Consider the following 25,738-nt stretch of genomic DNA (forward strand, 5'->3'; position numbering starts at 1 on the left):
TGTTTGTGCGTGAGTGTGTGTGGTAGAACAGGATATTAATGTGGGATGATATTGCTGTAGCGTAAAGTAGGATCAAGGTCTAGTGGATATAGCTATAGGAGCGGAAAGATGGACGTAACACTCGTGGTCATCTACTTGTCCATCAATGTATACCAAGTCCAATTCGAAACATTACTGATGTGGTGTGTGTGTGTGGGTTTCTAGGTTTGTGAGTAAATCCCTCCATTGGCTTTTACTGTAAATTCATCCAGTACGAAAGAGGCCAGTGGGGTCGAGTGGTTTTCTTTCAGAACTGAAAGGACTCTAGTACTTTCTTACAAACACTTTCTTTTTCGTTCCATCCCTCTTTCGAACAGCAGATATGTTTTAATACTATAGGAGCAGCACAAGCTGACCTTCAGAGAGGAATAATGAGAGTGTAGTGTGTGTGTGTGTGTGTGTGTGTGTGTGTGTGTGTGTGTGTGTGTGTGTGTGTGTGTGTGTGTGTGTGTGTGAACACAAACTAACCTTCAGGAAGGTATCCAGGGATCCATTCTCCATGAACTCCGTGATGATCATCACTGGCTTACCTGAGGACACAGAGAGAAAAACACATTGACATTTATACACAACACAGATACATACTACAGAGAGATGGTGGCAAGAAGGTTGAGCCAGGAGAGGTTAGTGGTCACAGCGGAGACCAACCTCATTCCCTCTTTCTCCCACACACACCTCAACCCATCGCTCTCTTCCACCTCTCCCTCTCGCTCTCTCTCTGGGGTACAGCGTGGCATGTCGTCATCATTCACAGTGGCAGCTTCTAATCAGGGCCATGCATAAACGTCAGGAGATAATTACTATGGGCCAATCCGCCAGGGTGTGTGTGCAGGGGGCCGTCTTGAGATCTCATGAATATTGATCAGTCTCTTGGGGTCGAGGGGGAACAGGACAGGGGGGGATGGACGAAGGGAGGGGGAACATGAACACCTGTATGTGTGATGAGGGGCGGGGGGAAGGGGCTGGAGGCAGGGGGTAGTCAATGTGATTGATTGACAGGTCTAGTTCCCCGCCTGGCACCTGGTGGGGCTTACAAATTGACGAACAAAGTACCCCCATACGCAGTACCCCACTGCTTTACATGACCCCCCCCCCCTCCCCCCCCACCACCCGGGAGAGAGGAAAGAGAGAGAGTGAGAGAAGGGAGGAGAGAGGAAAGAGAGAGAGAGGGAGGAGGGAGGAGAGAGGAGGAGATGAGTGACAGGGAAAGAGAGGTGAGGAAAGAGGATGAAGGGTGAGATTGGGACGAGAGCAGAGAGGTTTGAGGGAAATATGGTTGTCAGGGGTGAGGGGAGAGTAGGAAGAGTACGGAGAGAGAAATAAAGGTAAGAGAGATAGGTGAGGAATGAGGGGGAGGAAAAGGGGGAGCCGGGGGTGAGGGAGGCGGGAGGATAAGGTTGTCAGGGGAGGTCAGTAACAACACTGGGGAGTCCTACAGTACAGCTCTATACTGGGTAAAGACGGTGATACATCACCCTAAATGAAATCACTATCTCACTGAGATAAATGCCACACACACACACTGATAAATGCCTATCCGAACCCTCACCCCCAGCAGAGGAAAATCCAATTCCCTTCCACTTTTATCCCTTAGACTAATGTGGCTGTCAGAGAGGACACCGCTACCAGAGATGAGGCCAGAGGGTGTGTGTGTGTGTGTGTGTGTGTGTGTGTGTGTGCGTGCGTGTCTCTGTGTGTGTATTGCATGGTGAGCATGGGGACAGCACTGCGACAGCCATCTGATTTCGAGGCTGTCCTGCGGAGAAGTGTGTGTGTGTGTGTGTGTCCTGTGACTGCTCTATCAAAGGCGCCGATGAAAGGGTCTGTGGGATTGATCCGTGCCAAAGGGGGGGAGGGGGGGGGGGGGGGTCTGACAGCTCACAGCCGGCCCCCCTGACCTGACAGGCAGACAGACAGACAGACAGACGTGTGTGTGTGTGTGTGTGTGTGTGTGTGTGTGTGTGTGTGTAAGAGAGTGACAGACAGACAGACTGACAGGCAGGCAGGCAGACAGACAGGATACTGTGACAGAAGGAGTGCGAAGTTTGAAAAAAAAGGATGACAATATAATCTCATTGAACGAAGGTTAGCGACGCTCTATGTCTCTGGGTAAGCTTGCGAAGTAAAAGAGCTTCCCTAACTAGAAAGAGAATGGGACAAGCGTTTTCACTGTGTGTTTTGTCTACTCTGACCGCTTGCGAAAACGCCACCATTCAGTTCAGCAGTCCAGATCGTCCTTCATTCATTTAGACCAGGCCATTATCCGATTGGTCTGTAATTCCTGTGCTATCTGAAGTCTCCATCTGGACTTCCACCATGGAGAATTAGCCTGACAAGATGGCAGGGGGTTAGCACCACACACACACACACACACACACACACACACACACACACACACACACACACACACCCCTCTGTCCATCTATCTGTTTATCTCTCCCTCCCTCTGTTGCTCTGCTCCCAGACAATAGACCCCGTTGACCACGGCTCGGAGACGGAGTCACATGCTGGACACGCGCGCATATGTACGTGTACGTTCCGCGTACGCATACGCACAGGGTCAGGTTGCCACATTTAGCCTCTCTCCCATTAGCTCAATGCCTCTGTTGTGTTAACAAATAAAGCCCTGTGCTTAATATCCTACAGAAACACATTCAATTCAGCCCGGCATAGACATTCATTAATAAAGTGACATTCATTAGGATAAACAAGTGCAGAGAGTCACTTCAAGCCCACAGAGCGAACTTGGTTTTAGATGAGTTGTGTGTAGCTTCTAGCTCATAATGACTGTAAAAAACATTAAGAACACCTGCTCTTTCCATGACACACACTGACCAGGTGAATCCAGCTGAAAGCTATGATCCCTTATTGAATCCACTTCAATCAGTGTAGATGAAGGGGGGGAGACAGGTTAACTTAAGGTATAGGGGGCAGCATTTTCACTTTTGGATAAAAAGCGTGCCGAATTTCAACTTCCTGCTACTCATGCCAAGAATATAAGATATAGTATTAGTATATTTGGATAGAAAACACTCTGAAGTTTCTAAAACTGTTTGAATCATGTCTGTGAGTATAACAGAACTTATGTAGCAGGCAAAACCCAGAGGACTAACCGTTCAGAATTTAAAAAATTGAGGTCTGTCTGTTCAGTGAGTTCTCATTGGGAAACGATATTTCTTAGGCACTGTTTTCAGTTCCTACCGCTTCCACTGGATGTCACCAGTCTTTGGAATTCGGTTGAGGTTATTCCTTTGTGCAATGAAGAAGTACGGCCATCTAGGAAATGGGTAGCACTGTTGAGAGTTGCGGAAGACTTGAAAAGTAGCGTTAGTTTCCTCTCGTCCTCTATTGAAAACAGATAGACCCGTCTTCAATTTGATCGATTATTAACTGTTAAAAATACATAAAAAAATACAAAAATACAATACAAAACATTTCAAACTACCTTTGTAATACAACTTTAGGTATTACAAAGGCAGTTTGAAATGTTTTGGCAAAGTTTACAGGCAACTTTTGAAATATTTTGTAGTGACGTTGCGCAATTTGGAAGCTGTTTTCTTTCTGGATCAAACACGCCAAATAAATGGACGGAATTAATCGAACAAAAGGACCAATTGTGATGTTTATGGGACATATTGGAGTGCCAACAAAAGAAGCTCGTCAAAGGTAAGGCATGTTTTATATTTTATGTGTTTTGTGTAGCGCCTGCAGGGTTGAAATATGCTACCCTCTTTGTTTACTGCTGTGCTACCATCAGATAATAGCTTCTTATGCTTTCGCCCAAAAGCCTTTTTAAAATCTGACACGTTGGCTGGATTCACAACGAGTGTAGCTTTAATTGAGTATCTTACATGTGTGATTTGATGAAAGCGTTTAAAAGGAAGCCAACGGAAGGAGTGTTAATGCAGACGTCATCGCAGGAGCACCTTAATGCTTACGTTTCTAGCTCCAACAGTGCAGTAATACCTGACAATACAAAGCAATACACACAAAAAAAATCAACAAAATAAAATAACCATAACCTTAAGAAATATCAGAAAGAGCCATGTCAGAGTCCGGAATATAAATATATAAATATATATATGTATATGATGGTGTGCAGACATTATGGACAGTATAAGAATAGAACAGGTGTATACCGTGCATACAGTAGTTATATAGGATGAGCCTAGAGTAGAATACACTAAGTGTACAAAACACTAGGAACACCTTCCTAATATTGAGTCACAACCCCTTTTGGCCACAGAACAGCCTCAAATTGTCGGGGCGGCGACCTTACAAGGTGTCGAAAGCATTCCACACAGATGCTGGCCCATGTTGACTCCAATGCTCCCCACAGTTTTAGCCACTTCACCCTTACCTACATGTACAAATGACCTCAACTAACCTGTACCCCCGCACACTGACTCAGTACAGGTACCCCTGTAAATAACCTCATTATTGTTATGCTATTGCGTTACTTTTTATTATTTTTTACTTTAGTCTACTTGGTAAATGTTTTCATAACTCTTCTTGACCTTTACTGTTGGTTAAGGGCTTGTAAGTAAGCATTTCATGGTACCCTGTTCAAAGGCACTTAAAATCCTCCGTCTTGCCAGTTCACCCTCTGCATGGCAAACATACACAATCCATGTCTCTAATTGTCTCAAGGCTAAAAAATCCTTCTTTAACCTGTCTCCTCCCCTTCATCTACACTGATTGAAGTGGATTTAACAGTTGACATCGACAAGGGGTCATAGCTTTCACCTTGGTTCACCTGGTCAGTCTATGTCATGGAGAGAGCTTGTTTTGTACACTTTTGTACACTTGTTTTGTACAGCTTATTTTGTACACTTTGTCACTGTGTCCAGTATGAGGGAAGTTAGAGGTTGTTTCGCGAGCCAATGCTAACTAGTGTTAGCGTAATGACGGGATGTCTACGGCTATCTGCTAGCATGCGAGCAGATACCATAGACTTCCAGTCATTATGCTAACGCTAGTAAGCAACTTGTGCTAACGCTAGTAAGCAACTTGTGCTAACGCCAGTTAGCAATTTCCTTCAAACTGCCTTGCAGAGAACCAAAAATGGTATCCACGAGTTCACCTGACTCTGGGGAAGTAGAGGAAGGGCCTCATTGCCAAAATCCCAAAGTATCCCTTTAAGAGTGTGTATCTGTGTGTGATGCTCAGTGCTCCAGAGCTAGTTCATTTGCAGTAGGGCGGTGAGCAGGCTTGCAGATTGCCTATTGATCTTCTGCCAGGTGTGAGAGCAGCAGAGTGTAAAATGGATCCAGGAGTTTTATGTTTTAACAGCTCTTCATTAACGCATGCTTTTAACGAGAGACCTGGCCTCTTATTGCCTCTCTGAACCTCACACGCCACCAAGCTCCTCTATTTACTGTGTGTGTTCCAGCTTCAGAAACATAGGGAATGTTAAACAGGAGATGGTAACTGGGTCTAGATTAAGATGAAGGGTGTTTTTAACTAAACGACACATAATATATTTAACAGGGTGTGGATCTCTCTTGTTGTATGGCTGGAGGGGCATAAAGAGAGCGAGGGGAACACATCAAATCTCCAATAAAATTCACCACACAAAAGAGTGTTTAAACTCACATTGTCCCCTCACACAAAAGAGAGCCTCCAAAACGAATAACTACTTTCCCTAAATAGAGGATAACAGATTAGGGGAGAGATCGGAGCAGCCCTCACCCAAGTGCTGAGAGACAATGCATTAGATGGATAGTGAGCAGATGAAATGACGAGGTGCGCGTAATTGATGCTTTTCCAGATGAGCTGATTGCCCAGAGCGATTGTGTGAGGCGCATAAAAGGGGAGGATAAAGAGATAACTGGAGGGATGGGAGGGAGATAAAAGGACGGAGGGAGAGAGATAGGGAGAGCGCACGCGGCACCCCCCCCCCCCCCCCCCCCCCCCCGATGCGCGGAGAGACGGAGGAAATAAAAAGGTCTACTTTCCTCTCCTCGTCGTCTGTGTGAGCAGCATTACCATTTGCATAACAATGGCAGCAATCAGAGAGAGACAGGCAGGGTGTTATTAGAATAGCAGGACAGCGGGATGGAAGGCTCTTGGGGTTTAAAGTGGGTATAATGAGAACACACACACTTTCATACACACAGGGACACACACACACACACACACACCCTCACTCATAACCACACACAAAGGACCAAGTATGTACTCCATGAATGTAAAATGCATGAACTAATATGGCCTGTTATAGAAGACTCACATGGACTGAAATGGACAGAGACAGAGAGAGAGAGAGAGAGAGAGAGAGAGCGAGAGAGAGAGAGAGAGAGAGAGAGAGAGAGAGAGAGAGAGAGAGAGAGAGAGAGAGAGAGAGAGAGAGTCACACGCGCTGGCCTGGAGGTACACACGCAGAAAAACACGCGGCACACGCCCCTGAGCACCATTTGAGCGGTCGGCGGTGATGATTAGAGTGCATGAGGTGTGAAGGGACCAGCTGGGACTGTCTGAAGGGCTGGAGGAGTTATATCGACCCGCCTCTCTCACCTCTAACCCCCCCACGCACTCACACCCTGGGCTGTGACCGGTGAAGTCGCTGCTCAGCTGTCGTACTATATCTGTGTTTCCATGGTTTTCTAAATCGTCTCTAAAGACACACATACATGTTCACATTCCAGGCACACACTTACTCTATTCCTCCACGAAAGGCAATGAATTATATTCATTAAAAAGGATTCTCCATGCTATATCCGCCAAATGAACTTTGGTATTTCCATTGTGTGTACGTGTATATTTGTGTGTGTGTGTGTGTGTGTGTGTGTGTGTGTGTGTGTGTGTGTGTGTGTGTGCACAGGTGTGTGCTTAGTGAGTGTGTGTGTGTGCTCAGCTTATGTTTCACAATGCATTAAAATGTTACTTCTGAGAGGAAAGAGCAGCAATTACCAACATGTGCCTGTGGAAATGAAAAGCAAATCTGATTTACTCTGCTAATAGTTCTACAAACCGCTCCAACCCAGCCAAGCAAAGGTCAAAATTACCATCTCATATTACCATATGAGAGAGAGAGGAGCGAGAGAGGGGGAGAGAGAGCGAGAGAGAGAGAGGAGAGAGAGGGAGAGTGCAAAGAAAAGAGGAAATACAAATTAATAAGAAATTCAGAGGGAATTTCAGCATTGATATGCACGTTGCTGAATATTCATGAAGCTAAAAAACACATCCAATTAACTCTGTGAAATATTAATATTCATGATGTGGGTCATGCATATGCATTTGTTCTTTAGTTGCGTGACCTAGGTGCCACTGAACAGTGGCGTGCGGTGGGGCTGTTTTTGAATACTGACTATGACGCCGGAGTGATGGGGGGGGGAATTAGTGTTTATCTTTCTGTCTCTCTATCTTTCGGTCTGACTGTCTCTCGCTCTGATTCCCTCTCTCTGTTTCTCTCCATCAAAAAATCTAGAGCAACATTGTAATAGCAGACAGGCATTTCTATTCGGTGACATTCATGTATATTTCTAGGTTACTATTAGGTACTACAGGCTCAGCATGTCAGTGCAGATACAAGATACACTCTTACGTAACCGATGCATTGTAAAATAAATACTGTGCTGAGATAAGTGTTTGGAAATGATAGTGCACGATTTGACAACAAGCGAGCTGGTGTTCTTTATATGCTGCCTAATGTGTTGGTATTGTATGTCTTCGGAAGATGGAGAGAAAATTATGAGAAATTAGAAACAAACGAACAAAAACAAATGGAAGAGAGTAATAATGAAACTGATGTGCTCTAATGGAGAGAGAGAGAGAGAGAGAGAGAGAGAGAGAGAGAGAGAAAGGGAGAGCGAGAGAGCGAGAGAGAGAGAGAGAGAGAGAGAGAGAGAGAGAGAGAGAGAGATAAGGATCTGTTATGAGGCTTGTTCAACCCTGTCTCTGTATTTCTGTATCACCTGTCACATCCAAACACACTCTCGCTAATGTAATAACAAACACAAGTAAACACGTGCCCCTTCTACACACGTATACACACACTCACAAACAGACACGGCAAAAGCACGGGCTGCCATGGTAACTGGAGCCTTTATCTGATCCAAGGTCGAGTCTGATTCTCATGAACAGAACCGCTCTGCTGTCTCACTCACACACAGGTACGTGACACACAAACATATTCGCACACAATTCATGATCCAAAACAAACATTTAACCACACGGTTTGCAGATCTGAAGGGATGGAACAGGTGAAATATATACGGCGATGGGAAATCTCTGCTCGGATTTGTTAAAGTAGCCGTCAATCACTCACATCGTGTGACCACGCCCTCCAGTCTGATGATGTTTGGGTGGTCGAACTGTCCCATGATGCTGGCTTCAGAGAGGAAGTCCCGCCTCTGTTTGTCAGAGTATCCTGCCTTCAGACTCTTTATGGCCACGTAGATCTCCCTCTTTCCCTGGAGACGCAGACGGCCACTACACACCTCCCCAAACTCACCTACAACACAGACGCACAGCATAAATAACTACACACTTCCCCAAACTCACCTAAAACACACACACACACACAGTATAAATAACTACACACTTCCACAAACTCACTTACAACACAGACACACAGCATAAATAACTACACACTTCCCAAAACTCACCTACAACATACACAGTATAAATAACTACACACTTCCGCAAACTCACCTGCAACAGAGACACACAGTATAAATAACTACACACTTCCACACACTCACCTACAACACACACAGTATAAATAACTACACACTTCCCCAAACTCACCAACAACACACACAGTATAAATAACTACACACTTCCCCAAACTCACCTACAATATACACAGTATAAATAACTATACACTTCCCCAAACTCACCTACAGTATACACAGTATAAATAACTACACACTTCCCCACACTCACCAACAACACACACACACACACAGTATAAATAACTACACATTTCCCCACACTCACGTACAACACACACAGTATAAATAACTACACACTTCCCCACACTCACCTACAACACACACAGTATAAATAACTACACACTTCCCCAAACTCACCTACAACACACAGTATAAATAACTACACACTTCCCCACACTCACCAACAACACACACACACACAGTATAAATAACTACACACTTCCCCACACTCACCTACAACACACACACACAGTATAAATAACTACACACTTCCCCAAACTCACCTACAACACACAGTATAAATAACTACACACTTCCCCACTCACCAACAACACACACACAGTATAAATAACTACACACTTCCCCACACTCACCTACAACACACACAGTATAAATAACTACACATTTCCCCAAACTCACCTACAACACACAGTATAAATAACTACACACTTCCCCACACTCACCTACAACACACACAGTATAAATAACTACACACTTCCCCAAACTCACCAACAACACACACAGTATAAATAACTACACACTTCCCCAAACTCACCTACAATATACACAGTATAAATAACTATACACTTCCCCAAACTCACCTACAGTATACACAGTATAAATAACTACACACTTCCCCACACTCACCAACAACACACACACACACACAGTATAAATAACTACACATTTCCCCACACTCACGTACAACACACACAGTATAAATAACTACACACTTCCCCACACTCACCTACAACACACACAGTATAAATAACTACACACTTCCCCAAACTCACCTACAACACACAGTATAAATAACTACACACTTCCCCACACTCACCAACAACACACACACACACAGTATAAATAACTACACACTTCCCCACACTCACCTACAACACACACACACAGTATAAATAACTACACACTTCCCCAAACTCACCTACAACACACAGTATAAATAACTACACACTTCCCCACTCACCAACAACACACACACAGTATAAATAACTACACACTTCCCCACACTCACCTACAACACACACAGTATAAATAACTACACATTTCCCCAAACTCACCTACAACACACAGTATAAATAACTACACACTTCCCCACACTCACCTACAACACACACAGTATAAATAACTACACACTTCCCCACACTCACCTACAACACACACAGTATAAATAACTACACACTTCCCCAAACTCACCTACAACACAAGACACACAGTATAAATAACTATACACTTCCCCAAACTCACCTACAACATACAGTATAAATAACTACACACTCCCCCACACTCACCTACAACACACAGTATAAATAACTACACACTTCCCCACACTCACCTACAACACACACAGTATAAATAACTACACACTTCCCCACACTCACCTACAACACACACAGTATAAATAACTACACACTTCCCCAAACTCACCTACAACACAAGACACACAGTATAAATAACTATACACTTCCCCAAACTCACCTACAACACACAGTATAAATAACTACACACTCCCCCACACTCACCTACAACACACACAGTATAAATAACTACACACTTCCCCAAACTCACCTACAACACACACAGTATAAATAACAACACACTTCCCCACACTCACCTACAACACACACAGTATAAATAACTACACACTTCCCCACACTCACCTACAATATACACAGTATAAATAACTATACACTTCCCCAAACTCACCTACAACACACACAGTATTAATAACTACACACTTCCCCAAACTCACCTACAACACACAGTATAAATAACAACACACTTCCCCACACTCACCTACAACACACACACAGTATAAATAACTACACACTTCCCCACACTCACCTACAACACACACAGTATAAATAACTACACACTTCCCCACACTCACTTACAACACACACAGTATAAATAACTACACACTCCCCCACACTCACCTACAACACACAGTATAAATAACTACACACTTCCCCACACTCACCTACAATATACACAGTATAAATAACTACACACTTCCCCACACTCACCAACAACACACACAGTATAAATAACTACACACTTCCCCACACTCACCTACAATATACACAGTATAAATAACTACACACTTCCCCACACTCACCTACAACACACACAGTATAAATAACTACACACTTCCCCAAACTCACCTACAACACACAGTATAAATAACTACACACTCCCCCAAACTCACCTACAACACACAGTATAAATAACTACACACTCCCCCACACTCACCTACAACACACATACTTTAAACAAAGTGTCTGCACAATTAACAATCAGATTTCTCTTGACTGCACCACTGGGATTCCACAGGCATCAATGTAATGGCCACTTTTATCACATTTGCATAGTCATGTTTTTGTAGTTTGAACAGCAACCAGGGATGACTCACCCGCTCCGATGACTCTCTCGATGCGGATGCTGGAAGCATCAATCTCTTTGGCAAAGTCTCTGACTGCCTGGTTAGGGTCCTCATAAGTGTGTGGATGAATATAGGTCTTACTGCCAGGGAGTTTGACTGGAGAGAGATAGAGAGAGGCGGGGGAGGGAGGAGAGAGGGGAAATATGGGGGAGAGAAACAGAGAGAGAGCGAGAGAGGCGGGGGACGGAGGAGAGAGGGGAAATATGGGGGAGAGAAACAGAGAGAGAGCGAGAGAGATGGGCGAAAGAAGAGAGGAGAGAAACATAGAGAGACGTCAATAACCTTCCTTGCAGAAAGCAGGCAGTGAACGACAGTGCGGCATAAAAATGAGCTCAACTCCAACGTAATTAAAGTTATGTAAATGGCTCCTGGATCCTTGAGAGTTGAATATCACATATTCAATATTGCTCTCTCGGATGGAACACGTCTCCCGCGTGTTTTGTTATACGTCCTTACAGCAACACCAGAGAATGAATGTCAATTCTGCTCACTTCATACAAGACATTCACTTTCCGAGAAGCAGCCTGAGCACATTCCTACGGACGTGACGGAGTGACTCCTGGTGAGAATCTCAAGTGCTTCTGTATGTTCTCATTGTTTAAGCTGAAAAGCTGAAAAGGGGTGAAGCATATCTCCTGTTTTTCCTACGGAGAGTGAAAGAGGGGCCTATCATGAATTGCAATCGCCTGAATCACTTTCTTGTTTATGTACATGTGAAAATAGCCTGTGACATATCGAAAAGAGTGTACTCTGTGTGTGTGTGTGTGTGTGTGTGATGCGTGGCACAGCAAACACGCCGGCCATTCACGAAACACAATAACGCTTCTTCATAACAAGTAGCAACATCACAAACAACCCCATTACGAAAGGTTTCAATGGACATGAACTTCAACGTCTACTGAGTGTGAGTGTGTGTGTGTGTGTGTGTACCTCGTCCATGTTGAAAATGCATCTTCTCTTCATCAGGGTCCTGTTTGGCTTTGATGTATCCACAGTGTCTGAGGAACAAACCACACCAACAGATTAATGACATCAAGGTTAGTGTGTGTGTGTGTGTGTGTTTGCGTGCATGTGTGTGTATGTGAGAGCTTACTTTTATTTCCAGTTTGTGAAACTCCCATGATACATATTGAACAGCCGAGGGCATATTGAAAGTATAGAAACAGTCCCCCCCCCCCCCCCCCCCCCCCCCCACCTCCCTCTCTCTCGCTGGTCTCTGTATGCAGGAGCCTGGGGGTGTGAAAGCAGTAGTCCTTCACTCTCTTTCTCCTCCCCCCTTCTCTCTCTCCCTTCCTCTGCTTCCCTCTCTGTCCTTTTCTCTGGTGTGCGTAGTAGCCTGAGGGTGTTCGTAAGTGTGTGTGTGTGTGTGTGTGTACCCTCCAGTGTTCAGTCATCCCCTTTCAGTAGAAGTGCATATAGGTCCATGCATTACCGTGCAATACACCCCTTCAACTCTTCTGACAACCTTTCTGCTCATTAACTACCTCTGTGTTCACCTCCATGGGCTACCACACACACCCACACACACACACACACACACACACAACCTGGATCAATAACAACCACCAATCAATTGATCCACCCAGCGGTGAGGATGTGTTAAACTAGCTCTGGTTAAAAAGCACCACTGTTTGCGAGAGGTTAAGGAGCGGTTGGGTGCTGAGTGGTTAACGTTAGCTTCTCTCTGCTCCGCTCTGTAAAACTTCAGTAGGAAAACAGCACATTTAACAAGCCAATTAACACAAAACACCATTACATTTAACGCTCGCTTAAATACAGCTTGAAGGTTTTAGCCCAAAACATAAAAGAGTGAAATCCATTTTCACATCGTCAGGTACTAAAACGCCATATAAATGGTTTATTTCCTGTCTCCTCTCCTCCCTTCTCCTTTCCTCTTCTTCATTTCCTCTCCTCTCTTCCTTCAAACTAACTTTCCCCTTCTCTTCTTCTCCTCTCTCCATTCCCCCTCTCCTCCCTCTGTCCTATCGCCTCTCATTACGAAGACTTATGAAGGGAAGTCATTCTGGGAAAGAAACCCTGTCCATCTCTTCCATCCTAATCAGGGGCCCAGTACATCTTAAAGCCATTCTGATTGTAATTAGTTTGGGATCAGTTCCAAGAACTGTGATCAACCACTTTGACATCTAGTCACCGACTAGAGATGGAGAAGAAAGAATGAACGCTGAAGATCCCTGGCCAGCAAAGAGGAATGATGGACAAGTGAGACACAGGGCAAAAAGGGGGAGAGGAAGGAGAGGTGAAGGGGATACTGAGGGCCTTGTTAGCCTCAGTAAATATGACAGTCATTTGGTGCCTAATCTCTATGTTGGTTTTTACACAGCTGAACGGATGGAATAACTCAGCCTACAATGGACCCTCTAGGGAATACTGTCTCTGTCTGGGACTGGAGTGAGGGATGAAGGGGAGGCCTAAGGCAGAGAGGGTTACAGGGCAAAATACACACACACCCCTCTGCCATGTGTTCGGCTGGGGGGGTCCCTTAGGTCGAGGTTGGGGGCTGGGGGGTAAAATTAGGAAGCGTTAGGGGAGTATGGGAGGGTGTGTGTGTGTGTGTGGGGGGGGAGGGTGGGGGTGGGTCCCACCTGTTTATCAGCTGGGTACAAGCCAGAGGGGGTACTGTGATCATTACCCCCCAACACGTACCGCCACGGAGACACCACCGCTTGGGGCAAGTGTCTAGAGCATATGGGGAATGGGGAGACCAGTTCACACCTCTGCCCCAACTGCAATGGAAAACTCCCATGAGGGTACAGCCCTCTAACCCTTACCCCCTACACACACACACACACACACACACACACACACACACACACACACACACACACACACACACACACACACACACACCCTACACACAAACACACCCCATACACACACACACCCCATACACACACACACACCTTCCTACACACCCTACACACACACACACCCCCTGCACACACACACCCCCTACACACACCCTACATATACCCTACACACACACACGCCCACCTACACACACACACACACACACACACCTACACCCACCTATAAACACACACACACTCACCACACACACAGACACCCTACACACACACACACCCACACCCACCTACACACACACACACACACACCCACCTACACAAACACACACCCACCTACAAACACACACACTGCAGTGCACCTGAGGCAAGGCACAAACAACCCTGACATTTTTCCCCATTCCCTGTGTGTGTGTGTGTAAATGGGGTTCTCTAAGAGGGGCACACGCATTTCCATAGTAATTACAATGTGCCTCATCTAGCCTCTCAAGTTAGAAGTGTCATGATTCATTACCGCTGAAAGACATCTCACATGAACACAAGCACACACACACAAACGCGCACACGCGCACACGCACACGCACACACACACACACACACACACACACACACACAGCATTGGTTGGGTCCCAGAGGAATTTTGTGCCCCACAAGCAACAAAACATAAAGGTAAGTTCACTATAACGCAGTAAACAGAAGGTTTTGTAAAAACTCAAAATACCTGAATAGTCTAGAGATCAACACAAACCCACCCAAGAGCTAGACAGGAGCTTAGGTTGGTTGAATGTCTGTTCAAATGGGTCGGCTTTATGCATCTGTTCTACAGTACCACTTTATATTTATAAGTACTACCACTGCATATCTGTGTATCTTGGTTCCATCTGTCATCCATAGGTAGTGAGGCTCCATTGCTCCAGTACGTTCCCATCCAATTTAACAACCACATACTCCGTTATCTCTCTCTCTCTCCCTCCCAATCTCACTCTCTCACACACACCCTTCTCTCTCTCTCTCTCTCTTATCCCTCTCACACACACCCTTCTTTCTCTCTCTCTCCCTCTCACACACACCCTTCTCTATCTATCTCTCTCCCTCTCACACACACCCTTCTCTCTCGCTCTCTCTCCCTCTCACACACACCCTTCTCTCTCTCTCTCTCTCACACACACACACACCCTTCTCTCTCTCTCTCTTTCTCTCTCTCTCTCACACACAAACCCTTCTCTCTCTCTCTCTCTCTCTCTCACCTCACCTCACACACACACACCCTTCTCTCTCTCTCTCACACACACCATTCTCTCTCTCTCTCTCTCTCTCACACACATACCATTCTCTCTCTCTCTCACACACACACCCTTCTCTCTCTCTCACACACACCCTTCTCTCTCGCTCTCTCACACAAACACCCTTCTCTCTCTCTCTCTCTCTCACACACACACACACACCCTTCTCTCTCTCTCACACACACACCCTTCTCTCTCTCTCTCACACACACCCTTCTCTCTCTCTCTCTACACACACCCTTCTCTCTCTCTCTACACACACACACATAGCAGGTGCACACACATACACACACACTCCTCCACTCCTTCCTCTGTTCCAGTCCACTGAGGACAACAGGCTATTCCTGTCCTCCAAAAGCCACACGCCCCACATTTGCATATCAATTTACTTTTTAATATAATACTCTGTCACTCGAGACCCATTTGTTATTCGGCTAGCGAGGTTCCACCTTCATGGAACTCCATCCATATATTATCCTCCCCATCTCTCTCTCTGTAACCCTTCTCTTTCTCGGCCGCCTCTCTCTCTCTCTCTCTCTCTCTCTCTCTCTCTCTCTCTCTCTCTCTCTCTCTCTCTCTCTCTCTCTCTCTCTCTCTCTCTCTCTCTCTCTCTCTCTCTCTCTCTCTCTCTCTCTCTCTCTCTCTCTCTCTCTCTCCTCCACCGTCTGAGTGGAGGGCTGGAAGCGAATAGAGGTTTTGCTGACAGGCAGGATGTGAGGCAGAAAACACAACGGGGGGGGGGGGGGTCCTACACTGCATACTAACTAACACGCATTCAGATGAAGAAGGGAGGGAGAGGTAGGGCGAGAGAGAGAGAGAACAAAAGAGAATGGAGGGACACCAAGGGTGAGAGCATAAAAGAGTTTAAGACAAAGAGCACAGGCGAGAGAAAGTCAGAGCGATCGAGAGGGAGAAGGCGAGCTGGCCACAGTAGCTGCAGGGCTAAGGCTATCTACAACAGCATCTTTGACAGTAGCTGTAATGGCTGACTCAGGTGCCCTTGTCTGTGTGATCGACACACTGGGGAAAATCGCGCTCCACGCTACGAGAGCGAGAGAAGCACTCTGAAAGACTGTCTTTAGGAAGGCTGCCAAGAGGAGAGAGGGAGAAAGAGAGAGAGAAGAGAATAGAGAGGAAGAGATCAAACGGCAGAAACTTTCACAGGAAGAAATGGCTTGATCTATAGAGCTTTCAAGAGAGGGAAAGTTCTAAAAAAGCAGAGAGTGATTTGTGTAAATATGGATGTTGAAATATCCTTGAAACTCAGAGCGAAGGAAAACACAGAGACACACAGAGATCAATCCACTGTTCAAACACATATCCGGCAGAGACAGCTCAAAGTCAAATGAAGTTGCTGTGTGTGTTTTCCGTGTAACCTTGGTTGATTTCTTAACTGGCCTTGCATCCATAGCTAATAAAGGCAGTGTAAACGAGAACTGTATCATTCAATGTGTTTTATATGACAAGCAAGCTTTTATGAGATTAGTCAAAGACCTCAGAGCGTAGAAGGAGAAATTGATATACTCTGGGAGGAAGAAATAGACCTACGGAGGGGGGCCAACACACACACACACACATTGTACTTATCCACTTGCCCTCCATTGTAGCCCAGAGCTGTAGATTGTACATGTACAGTATATACAGTGCATTCGGAATGTATTCAGACCCCTAGACTTTTTCCACATTTTGTTACATTACAGCCTTATTCTAAAATTGATTAAATTGTTTTTCCCCCTCATCCACCTATACACAAATCCCCATGATGACAAAGCAAAAACAGGTTATTAGAAAGATTTGCTCATGTATTCAAAAATAAAAAACAAAAATATTGCATTTACATAAGTATTTAGACCCTATACTCAGTACTTTGTTGAAGCACCTTTGTCAGCGATTACAATCTAGAGGCCTAGGTATGACTCTACAAGCTTGGCACACCTGTATTTGGGGAATTTATCCCCAAATGGATGGGGAGCGTTGCTGCACAACTATTTTCAGGTCTCTCCAGAGATGTTCGATCAGGTTCATGTCCGGGCTTTGGCTGGGTCACTCAAAGACATTCAGAGACTTGTCCCGTAGCCACTGCTGCGTTGTCTTGGCTGTGTTGGGGTTGTTGTACTGTTGGAAGGGGAACCCTCGCATCAGTCTGAGGTCCTGAGCGCTCTGGAGCAGGTTTTCATCAAGGATCTCTCTGTACTTTGTTCCGTTCATCTTTCGCTCAATCCTGACTAGTCTCCCAGTCGCTGTCGCCGAAAAACTTCCCCACAGCTTCCGTCTGGCCACTCCACCATAAAGGCCTGATTGGTGGAGTGCTGCTGTCCTTCTGGAGGGTTCTCCCATCTCCACAGAGGAACTCTGGAGCTCTGTCAGAGTGACCATTGCATTCTTCCTGACCAAGGCCATTCTCCCCCGATTGCTTCTTCCATTTAAGAATGATGGAGGCCATTGTGTTCTTGGGGACCTTCAATGCTGTAGAAATATTTTGGTACCCTTCCCCAGATCTGTGCTTCGACACAATCCTGTCTCGGAGCTCTATGGACAATTCCTTCGACCTCTTAGCTTGCTTTTTTGCTCTGACATACACTGTCAACTGTGGGATCTTATATAGACAGGTGCCTTTCCAAATCGTGTCCAATCAACTGAATTTACCACAGGTGGACTCCAATCAAGTTGTAGAAACATCTCAAGGATGATCAATGGAAACAGGATGCACCTGAGATCAATTTTGAGTCACATAGCAAAGGGTCTGAATACTTATGTAAAAAAAAAATATATATATATATATATTTTATTTATATATATTTTATTTAACTAGGTAGTTCAGTTAAGAACAACTTCTTATTTACAATGATGGTCAACACCGGCCAAACCCAGGCGGCGCTGGGCCAATTGTGCGCCACCCTATGGGACTCCCGATCATGGCCTGTTGTGATGCAGCCTGGATTCGAACCAGGGTGTCTGTAGTGAAGCCTCAAGCACTGAGATGCAGTGTCTTAGACTGCTGCGCCACTCTGTATTGCAAAAATGTCTAAAAACCTGTTTTCGCTTTGTCATTATGGGATATTGTTTGTAGATTGATGAGGGAAAAATACTATTTCATACATTTTAGAATAAGGCTGTAATGTAACAAAATGTAGAAAAAGTCAAGGAGTCTGAATACTTTCCTAATGCACTGTGTGTGTGTGTGTGTGTGTGTGTGTGTGTGTGTGTGTGGTGTGTGTGTGTGTGTGTGTGTGTGTGTGTGTGTGTGTGTGTGTGTGTGTATGTGTGTGTGTGTGTGTGTGTGTGTGTGTGTTTCTCAACATACAGTACGTGGATTTTACTGTGTGTTCTTGATGCGTTTGTACCTCTTAACCAACAATCTGTTTGTCTATAATGTTCAATCAGCCCATTCAGATGAGCGAGTGTTTGCTACGCTTTTAAAAATGTGATACCTGGTCATAGTAATAATAATAAGACATTGGACTTATATAGTGATTTTTAAGGACCCAAAGTCTTTTAACATTTAAAGAAATGAAACAAAAAAAACAGGGGTCTAAACAAAAACACATCAGACTAAACGAAAACGTGAACAAAGAGAGAGGGGTGGGCTCAAGGAAGGGAAGGTTGGATTTAGCTACAAACCCGGGTTTAGAGTAAGGGTTTGAGTTAGGAGGTGCTCAGTATGGTGAAGAGAGGAGTGTCTTTGTAGTGTATTGCTTTGCTTGTGTGTACAGTCTGTCTGGGTGTGTGGGGAGGGGGGGGGGGGGGGGCTTAAGGATAGGCCTTGTCAAAGAGGTGGGGCTTTAGAAGGGACTGAAAGATGGTGATGGACTAAGAGTCACGGATGGCTGGAGGGAGGGAGTTCTCCAAGCCCTGGAGAAGGCCCTGATGCCGAAGTGCCGGGGCTTCAACCTGGGGATGACAAGGTGGCCTGCTGTGGTGGAACAGAGTGCGTGTGTGGGTTTGTAGGGAAGAAGAAGGTCTGAGAGGTAGAACTGCAGCTGAAGTGTGGCCATTGAGGGAGACCTAGTGGGTGTGAATGTCCTTGATGTAGGGAGGGTGTGTGTGTGTGTGTGTGTGTGTGTGTGTGTGTGTGAGAGAGAGAGAGAGAGCTGACTACACAGAACAAGCCGGGTTCCTGTTGAGCTGAGGTGATGAGTTTACTATTCACAGAAGAAGACAGCCAGAGGACTAGTGTAACCACTTTGCTTCAGTCAAAGTTGCCCTCTAAAGGCTAAGGCAAAACTATCGGTGGCTGACAGACATTTAAAAGAGGTTTGGTTTCTCTGACAATAAAGCAACGTAAGTATCTCATGACAATAACAATCCAGGGCCAAGGAAAATAGGAGTAGGAGGGTCACAACATAGAGAAAGAAAAGAAAATACAAAAACTTTCACAAAATCCCCTATAAATCTTTCTGTTGTTCCTATGTAAACTCCAGACTGTCCTGTGTCTTTGTTAGCCGGCGTGTGAAGCAGGCAGGCAGGCAGGCAGGCAGGCAGGCAGGCAGGCAGGCATATATATGTCTGTGTGTCCTTATCATAGTCTCTCTTCACAGGAGGTGCATGGTGAGCTATATGCCCTGGTGGTCCAGCCTGTACTCACTACACTAATCTCTCCTGTGACACAGACAAAGACACTGCCCTTATATTGCCCTGCCTGGAACGTCGCCTATTGCCTTCTATTGCCTCGGCTGCTAATCCCTCTGACAGACACACGCACATAAAAGGTACGCCCTCAAGTATGCGCACACACACACAAATGCAAGTGTACACACACACTCTCTCTCTCTCACACACACACAGTGATCATTAGCATGGATGAGAGAGTGTGTCGAGAGGAGATCAGACAATCTCTAATCACATCGCCTGTGTGACATACTGCTAATAGGATGGACTTGAGAACAGGGTCTCTCTCTCTCCCCCTATCCCTTTCTCTCTCGCTCTCTCCATCCCCCCTTCATTCTCTTCTAATCAATGGGAGTGGGTCTTCAGATTAAAGGTAATGCTAATCAGAGAATAACACACACGCACAGACACACACCCCACTGGGCAAAAATGTCAATTCAACGTCAATTCAACGTCAATTTCCTTGAAATGATGTGGAAACAACATTGATTCAACCAGTCTATGCCCAGTAAGACAGCACACACACAACAACAACAACAAAAACGCATCCAGACAGCCACTAAAGTCCCGCTGTGTTTCATCACGACTCACAATAACAGGTATCCCATTTAATATCAAGCTATTAGATCAAATGTAATTAAGGTGAATTAGAAACATTGATTCAATTCAATCTCACAATTTCATGCCCAAACTAAGCTTCGAAACACCATCTGATCAAGATTTGTATTTCTACCCTGTAATGTTGAATCCATTTGACTGCAGTTCTACAATAATATAACCCTGGGGTTCAGCGAGCCAGAGTAACTCTAATGTCCGGGAAAACAAAGGAAGCGAGTGAGGCAGGAAAATAGAGGGAGAGAGAAAAATGCACCCGTCTTTTCCTACTAGCGCTGACTTTGAAGAAAACGACTTTGTTGAGGGACAAATAGACCTACTACGATTGTGATGGGTAGTCGTCTCTCACCTAGCTAATCTGAAGATGAATACTAAATGGCTAAAATGTCAAACGAGAGAAAATAGAGAGCAAATGGCACCCGGGCCTTATCTTTTACCCCTCCCCCCCCTTCCTCCTTCCATCTGGCGTCCAGCCAAAAAGCTCTTCTGACCGCTTTAGAAAAAGATTTACTCAGCCAGAGGTAATTATTAGGAAGGGGAAATGATTAGCAATAGAGTTATGGAATATAAATCTGTCTGTGTTTCATTAAACGTGTTCGGGAAACATTTCATTTAGCATTAAATCCGCGGGAGTACGAGGACTCCCAGACGAGATGAGAAGAGAAGAGAGGAGAAGAGAGAGAGAGAGAGAAAGGAAAGGGCGGGTCAGAATGTTTCATATGTCAAACAGCCATGATAGTGACAGAAAAGGGAGAGAAGAGAGAAAAGGAAAGAGACAATTCCAATAAAGTTGTTATTTGTCGCGTGCGCCGAATACGACGGGTGTAGACCTCAGCGTGAAATGCTTACTTACGAGCCCTTCCCAATGATGCAGAGTAAAAAATGTAAAAAATTTGTAACAGAAGAATAAAATGTGCAAGAATGAAGCTATATACAGATCAATGTAGGTGGATACAAGGTATTTGAGGTAGCTACTGTATGTGTTTTCCACCCGCTCCGCTAAAAAAACGCTCCTTGCTCACAGTGTCACACCCTGATCCGTTTCACCTGTCCTCGTTATTGTCTCCACCCCCTCCAGGTGTTGCTTGTTTCCCCAGTGTATTTATCCCTGTGTTTCCTGTCTCTCTGTGGCAGTTCGTCTTGTATGTTTCCAAGTCAACCACCGTTTTTTTAATAAACACCATGAAAAGGTGACTGTAGGAAACGCTAGGCTACATGTCATATTAAACAGCATGTAAAACACTCTAAATAGGTCAGGAGCCGGACAAGGAGCCTAAGAAGGAACGGAAATGAATGATTTCGGCTATATTATTCAACTATTATTTCAATTATTTCAAGGCTATAGTCTACAAATAAATAAATTGTGAAGAATTTGCGAGTGCGAGGCTTGCAGGAACATAAAGCTCTCAGCACTTAACAACATTTAGTTGTATTACATCTTTATAGTCTATAAATTGCGCATATAGGCTGTGACTTACTTAGAATTAAATAAAAATGGATTATTAGGCTCAGTGCCCTTGAATTCAGTTTTAGAATCACGAGTTTGGCCATGCGATGGAGCCTGGAGAGCAGGCCAGCAGGGGAGAACACCCTCTCCACGCTTGCAGAGCCACTGGGGATGCTAAACACCATTCGGGCCACTCTTGCCAGGCTGGGCAGGGATGCAAAGTTGTTTCAAAAAAATGTCTATAGGTAGGCTTAAAAGTTTGAAAGAGGCAATATGCCAGCAGACCTATTGGGCAAAAATCAATGATAGCCTACTGCATAGATAATAGAACTAAAATGAACAAAACTTTTAAGATATCATATTTTTGGGGGGTTTATAGATACTTTGCTACAATGTCACACTATGCTAGCTACCCACATTGATCCTTTCTGTTAGCATATGCACATAGTACAACATCATGCTTTTGGGATTTGTGTCTTTTCACACTCCACAATGTGAAGTAAGTTGTGGACACCACATCACCGCACTCCCTCTCTTGCTCTTGGTCCTCCTCGTCTTTGTAAGTCACCTGTATTTTGCACATGTGCATTTCATCAGTTTGTTTATGAAAATGCTTGGCGAACTCAATGACAGTAGCTAAAGCAAGGGGCTACAGCAGCACACAAGTAGCTGGGAGCGAACTGGAGCAGTACTGGAGCGATGTTGGAGCGGGCGAGAAGGCCGACGCTCCAGCTTTTGGGGAAACTCGATTGGCACTCCAGTGAATTTGGGGACCAACAGCCCATATCAGTATGTAGACCTATCATCACATCATGGTTCCTTTTTTTATTGTGACAGGTAGACCTACATTGGCTGCAGCATAGCCTATGCTACAATAATATTAAGACTGAATCCGCATCTAATTTACACATCTTCATCTGGCTATCAGGGGTTTTTATTGTCTATTGCAGCTGTGGAGTTTTAAAACAGTCCTATATCGTTGCTTGAAATCAGTGTGCAAACTGCATATCAAAATAGATAATCCTGTTCAATACTGATAGCTGATATTGTCCTATACAGTCCATTCGGAAAGTATTCAGACCCCTTGACTATTTCCACATTTTGGTATGTTACAGCCTTATTCTAAAATGGATTCAATTGTATTCCCCCTCCCCCTCATGAACCGACACACAATACCCAATAATGACGAAGGAAAAACAGATTTTTTACAAATGTTTGCTAATTTATTTAAAAAAACTACAACAGGAATATGACATTTACATAAGTATTCAGACCCTTTACTCAGTACTTTGTTGAAGCACCTTTGGCAGGGATTACAGCCTCGAGTCTTCTTGGGTACAAGCTTGGTACACCAGCATTTGAGGAGTTTCTCTCATTCTCCTCTGAAGATCCTCTCAAGCTCTGTCAGGTTGGATGGGGAGCGTTGCTGCACAGCTATTTTCAGGTCTCTCCAGAGATTCTCGATTGGGTTCAAGTCCGGGCTCTGGCTGGGCCACTCAAGGATATTCTGAGACTTGTCACGAAGCCACTCCTGCGTTGTCTTGGCTGTGTGCTTAGGGACGTTGTCCTGTTGGAAGGTGAACCTTCTCCCCAGTCTGAGGTCCTGAGCGCTCTGGAGCAGGATTTCATCAAGGATCTCTCTGTACTTTGCTCTGTTCATCGTTTCCTCAATCCTAACTAGTCTCCCAGTCCCTGCCCTGAAAAACATCCCCACAACATGATGATGCCACCACCGTGCTTCACCCTAGGGATGGTGCCAGGTTTCCTCCAGACATGACGCTTGGCTTTCAGGCAAATAGTTCAATCTTGGTTTCATCAGACCAGAAAATCTTGTTTCTCATGGTCTGGGAGTACTTTAGGTGTCTTGTGGCAAACTCCAAGCAGGCTATCATGTGTCTTTTACTGATGAGTGGCTTCCGTCTGGCCACTCTACCATAAAGGCCTGATTGGTGGAGTGCTGCAGAGATGGTTGGCCTTCTGGAAGGTGCTCCTATCTCCACAATTCTGGAGCTCTGTCAGACTGACCATTGGGATCTTGGTCATCTCCCTGACCAAGGACCTACTCCCCCGATTGCTTAGTTGGGACCTTATATAGACAAGTGTGTGCCTTTCCAAATCACGTCCAATCAATTGGATTTACCACAGGTGGACACCAATCAAGTTGTAGAAACATCTCAAGGATGATCAATGGAAACCTGAGCTCAATTTTGAGTCTCATAGCAAAGGGTCTGTATACTTATGTAAATAAAGTATTTCTTTATTTTATAATTAAAAAATGAGCAAACATTTAAAAAAAAAAACTGTTTTCACTGTCTCTATGGGGTATTGTGTAAAAAAGGCTCCTTAGCTCTTGGAGTCCCATGCAGGAAAAGCTAGACCAGAATAGCTTTCTGGACATAATTTTTTTTTATAGCATTTCTTATACCAATAGACTATTTGAAAAGGGACGCAAGCAAATAGAAGTCACGGGTAGTTTGAAAGAAGAGTGAACGCGTGATGGCGGTAGGCTATAGCAGTTATTTATTCAGACCCTTAACCATTCAATGCTCGTGAAGAGAAGTGAAAGCCACCTCCATCTCATTCCAGTCCTACATTAATATTTCAAGCATATCATTAGAATGATGAAGATAAGGACAACAAAACACATTTCATTTAACTGTTGAAAACGAGGAAGGTATGAAGGAAGGTATGAAGGAAGGTATGAAGCAACACTAGAGAGAGAAAGAGGAGGTAGGCTATTAACATTGGGGGAAATATTATGAAACCAATTTATCAAATTCGCTAGCCTATACTTGTAACTTTGTTGGCCGTATGTGCTGCACCAGAATCGTATTTTCTCTACCTGCTTCATCATGGTTTGAACAAGGTGCGTGATTCCAGTCATATTATACAGTTTAATACAATACAGTCCACACTTAAAAAGATTAGCCTGGGGCCTCCAGTGTGGCGCAGCAGTCTAAAGTACTGCAATGCAGAGCCAGAGGCGTCACTACAGTCCTGGGTTCGATCCCGAGCTGTATCATAACCGGCTGTGATCGGGCGCCGCACAATTGGCCCAGCGTCGTTGGGGGAGGGTTTGGCCGGGGGGCGGGGTTTACTTGGCTCATCGCGCGCTAGCGATTCCTTGTGGCGGGCCGGGTACCTGCAGGATGACGCCATCGTCAGGTGAACGGTATTTCCTCCAACACATTAGTGTGGCTGGCTTCCGAGTTCAGCAGGCAGATGTTAAGAAGTGAGGTTTGTTTCAGAGGACGCATGGCTCGACCTTGGTCTCCAAAGCACGTTGAAGTGTTGTAGCGATGAGACAAGATCAAAATTAGGGAGGGAAAAAAAAGAAAAAAGATTTGCCTAGAAAATGAAATCGTGCACTAATAAAATCATACACTACAGTTAGGGAACAATGGGAAAGTAATTATGCTTTGAAAGTTGATAAACTTGTAACTTTTGAGAAAATGGCCCTTGAATGTTTTGGTAACTAATGGAGAGTTCTTCTTTGTCTACACTCATTCAGCATCGTTCAGACCCTTTTAAGCCTTAGCCCCACCCATCTCTTTAAGGATTCACATCTG

General features: G+C 44.8%; 1 protein-coding gene across 3 annotated transcripts in view; it reads right to left on the reverse strand.

Annotated features, from left to right (window-relative positions):
• The window catches only part of epha4b (eph receptor A4b), a 128,684-nt gene that overhangs the window by 12,445 nt on the left and 90,501 nt on the right, over window positions 1-25,738 (reverse strand). For 2 of the 3 annotated variants that reach the window (XM_036966038.1, XM_036966037.1), the window contains exons 11-14: window positions 12,325-12,392; window positions 11,365-11,490; window positions 8,309-8,494; window positions 508-569 (exon numbers count right to left, since the gene is read on the reverse strand). In XM_036966038.1, coding sequence (XP_036821933.1) covers window positions 508-569; window positions 8,309-8,494; window positions 11,365-11,490; window positions 12,325-12,392 — 442 coding nt within the window. Of the gene's footprint in view, window positions 1-507; window positions 570-8,308; window positions 8,495-11,101; window positions 11,161-11,364; window positions 11,491-12,324; window positions 12,393-25,738 lie in introns of those variants that run through there. The other variant, XM_036966039.1, reaches the window with a different exon arrangement.

Source organism: Oncorhynchus mykiss, chromosome 28 (genome assembly GCF_013265735.2).
Source record: "Oncorhynchus mykiss isolate Arlee chromosome 28, USDA_OmykA_1.1, whole genome shotgun sequence".
Classification (NCBI taxonomy): domain Eukaryota; kingdom Metazoa; phylum Chordata; class Actinopteri; order Salmoniformes; family Salmonidae; genus Oncorhynchus; species Oncorhynchus mykiss.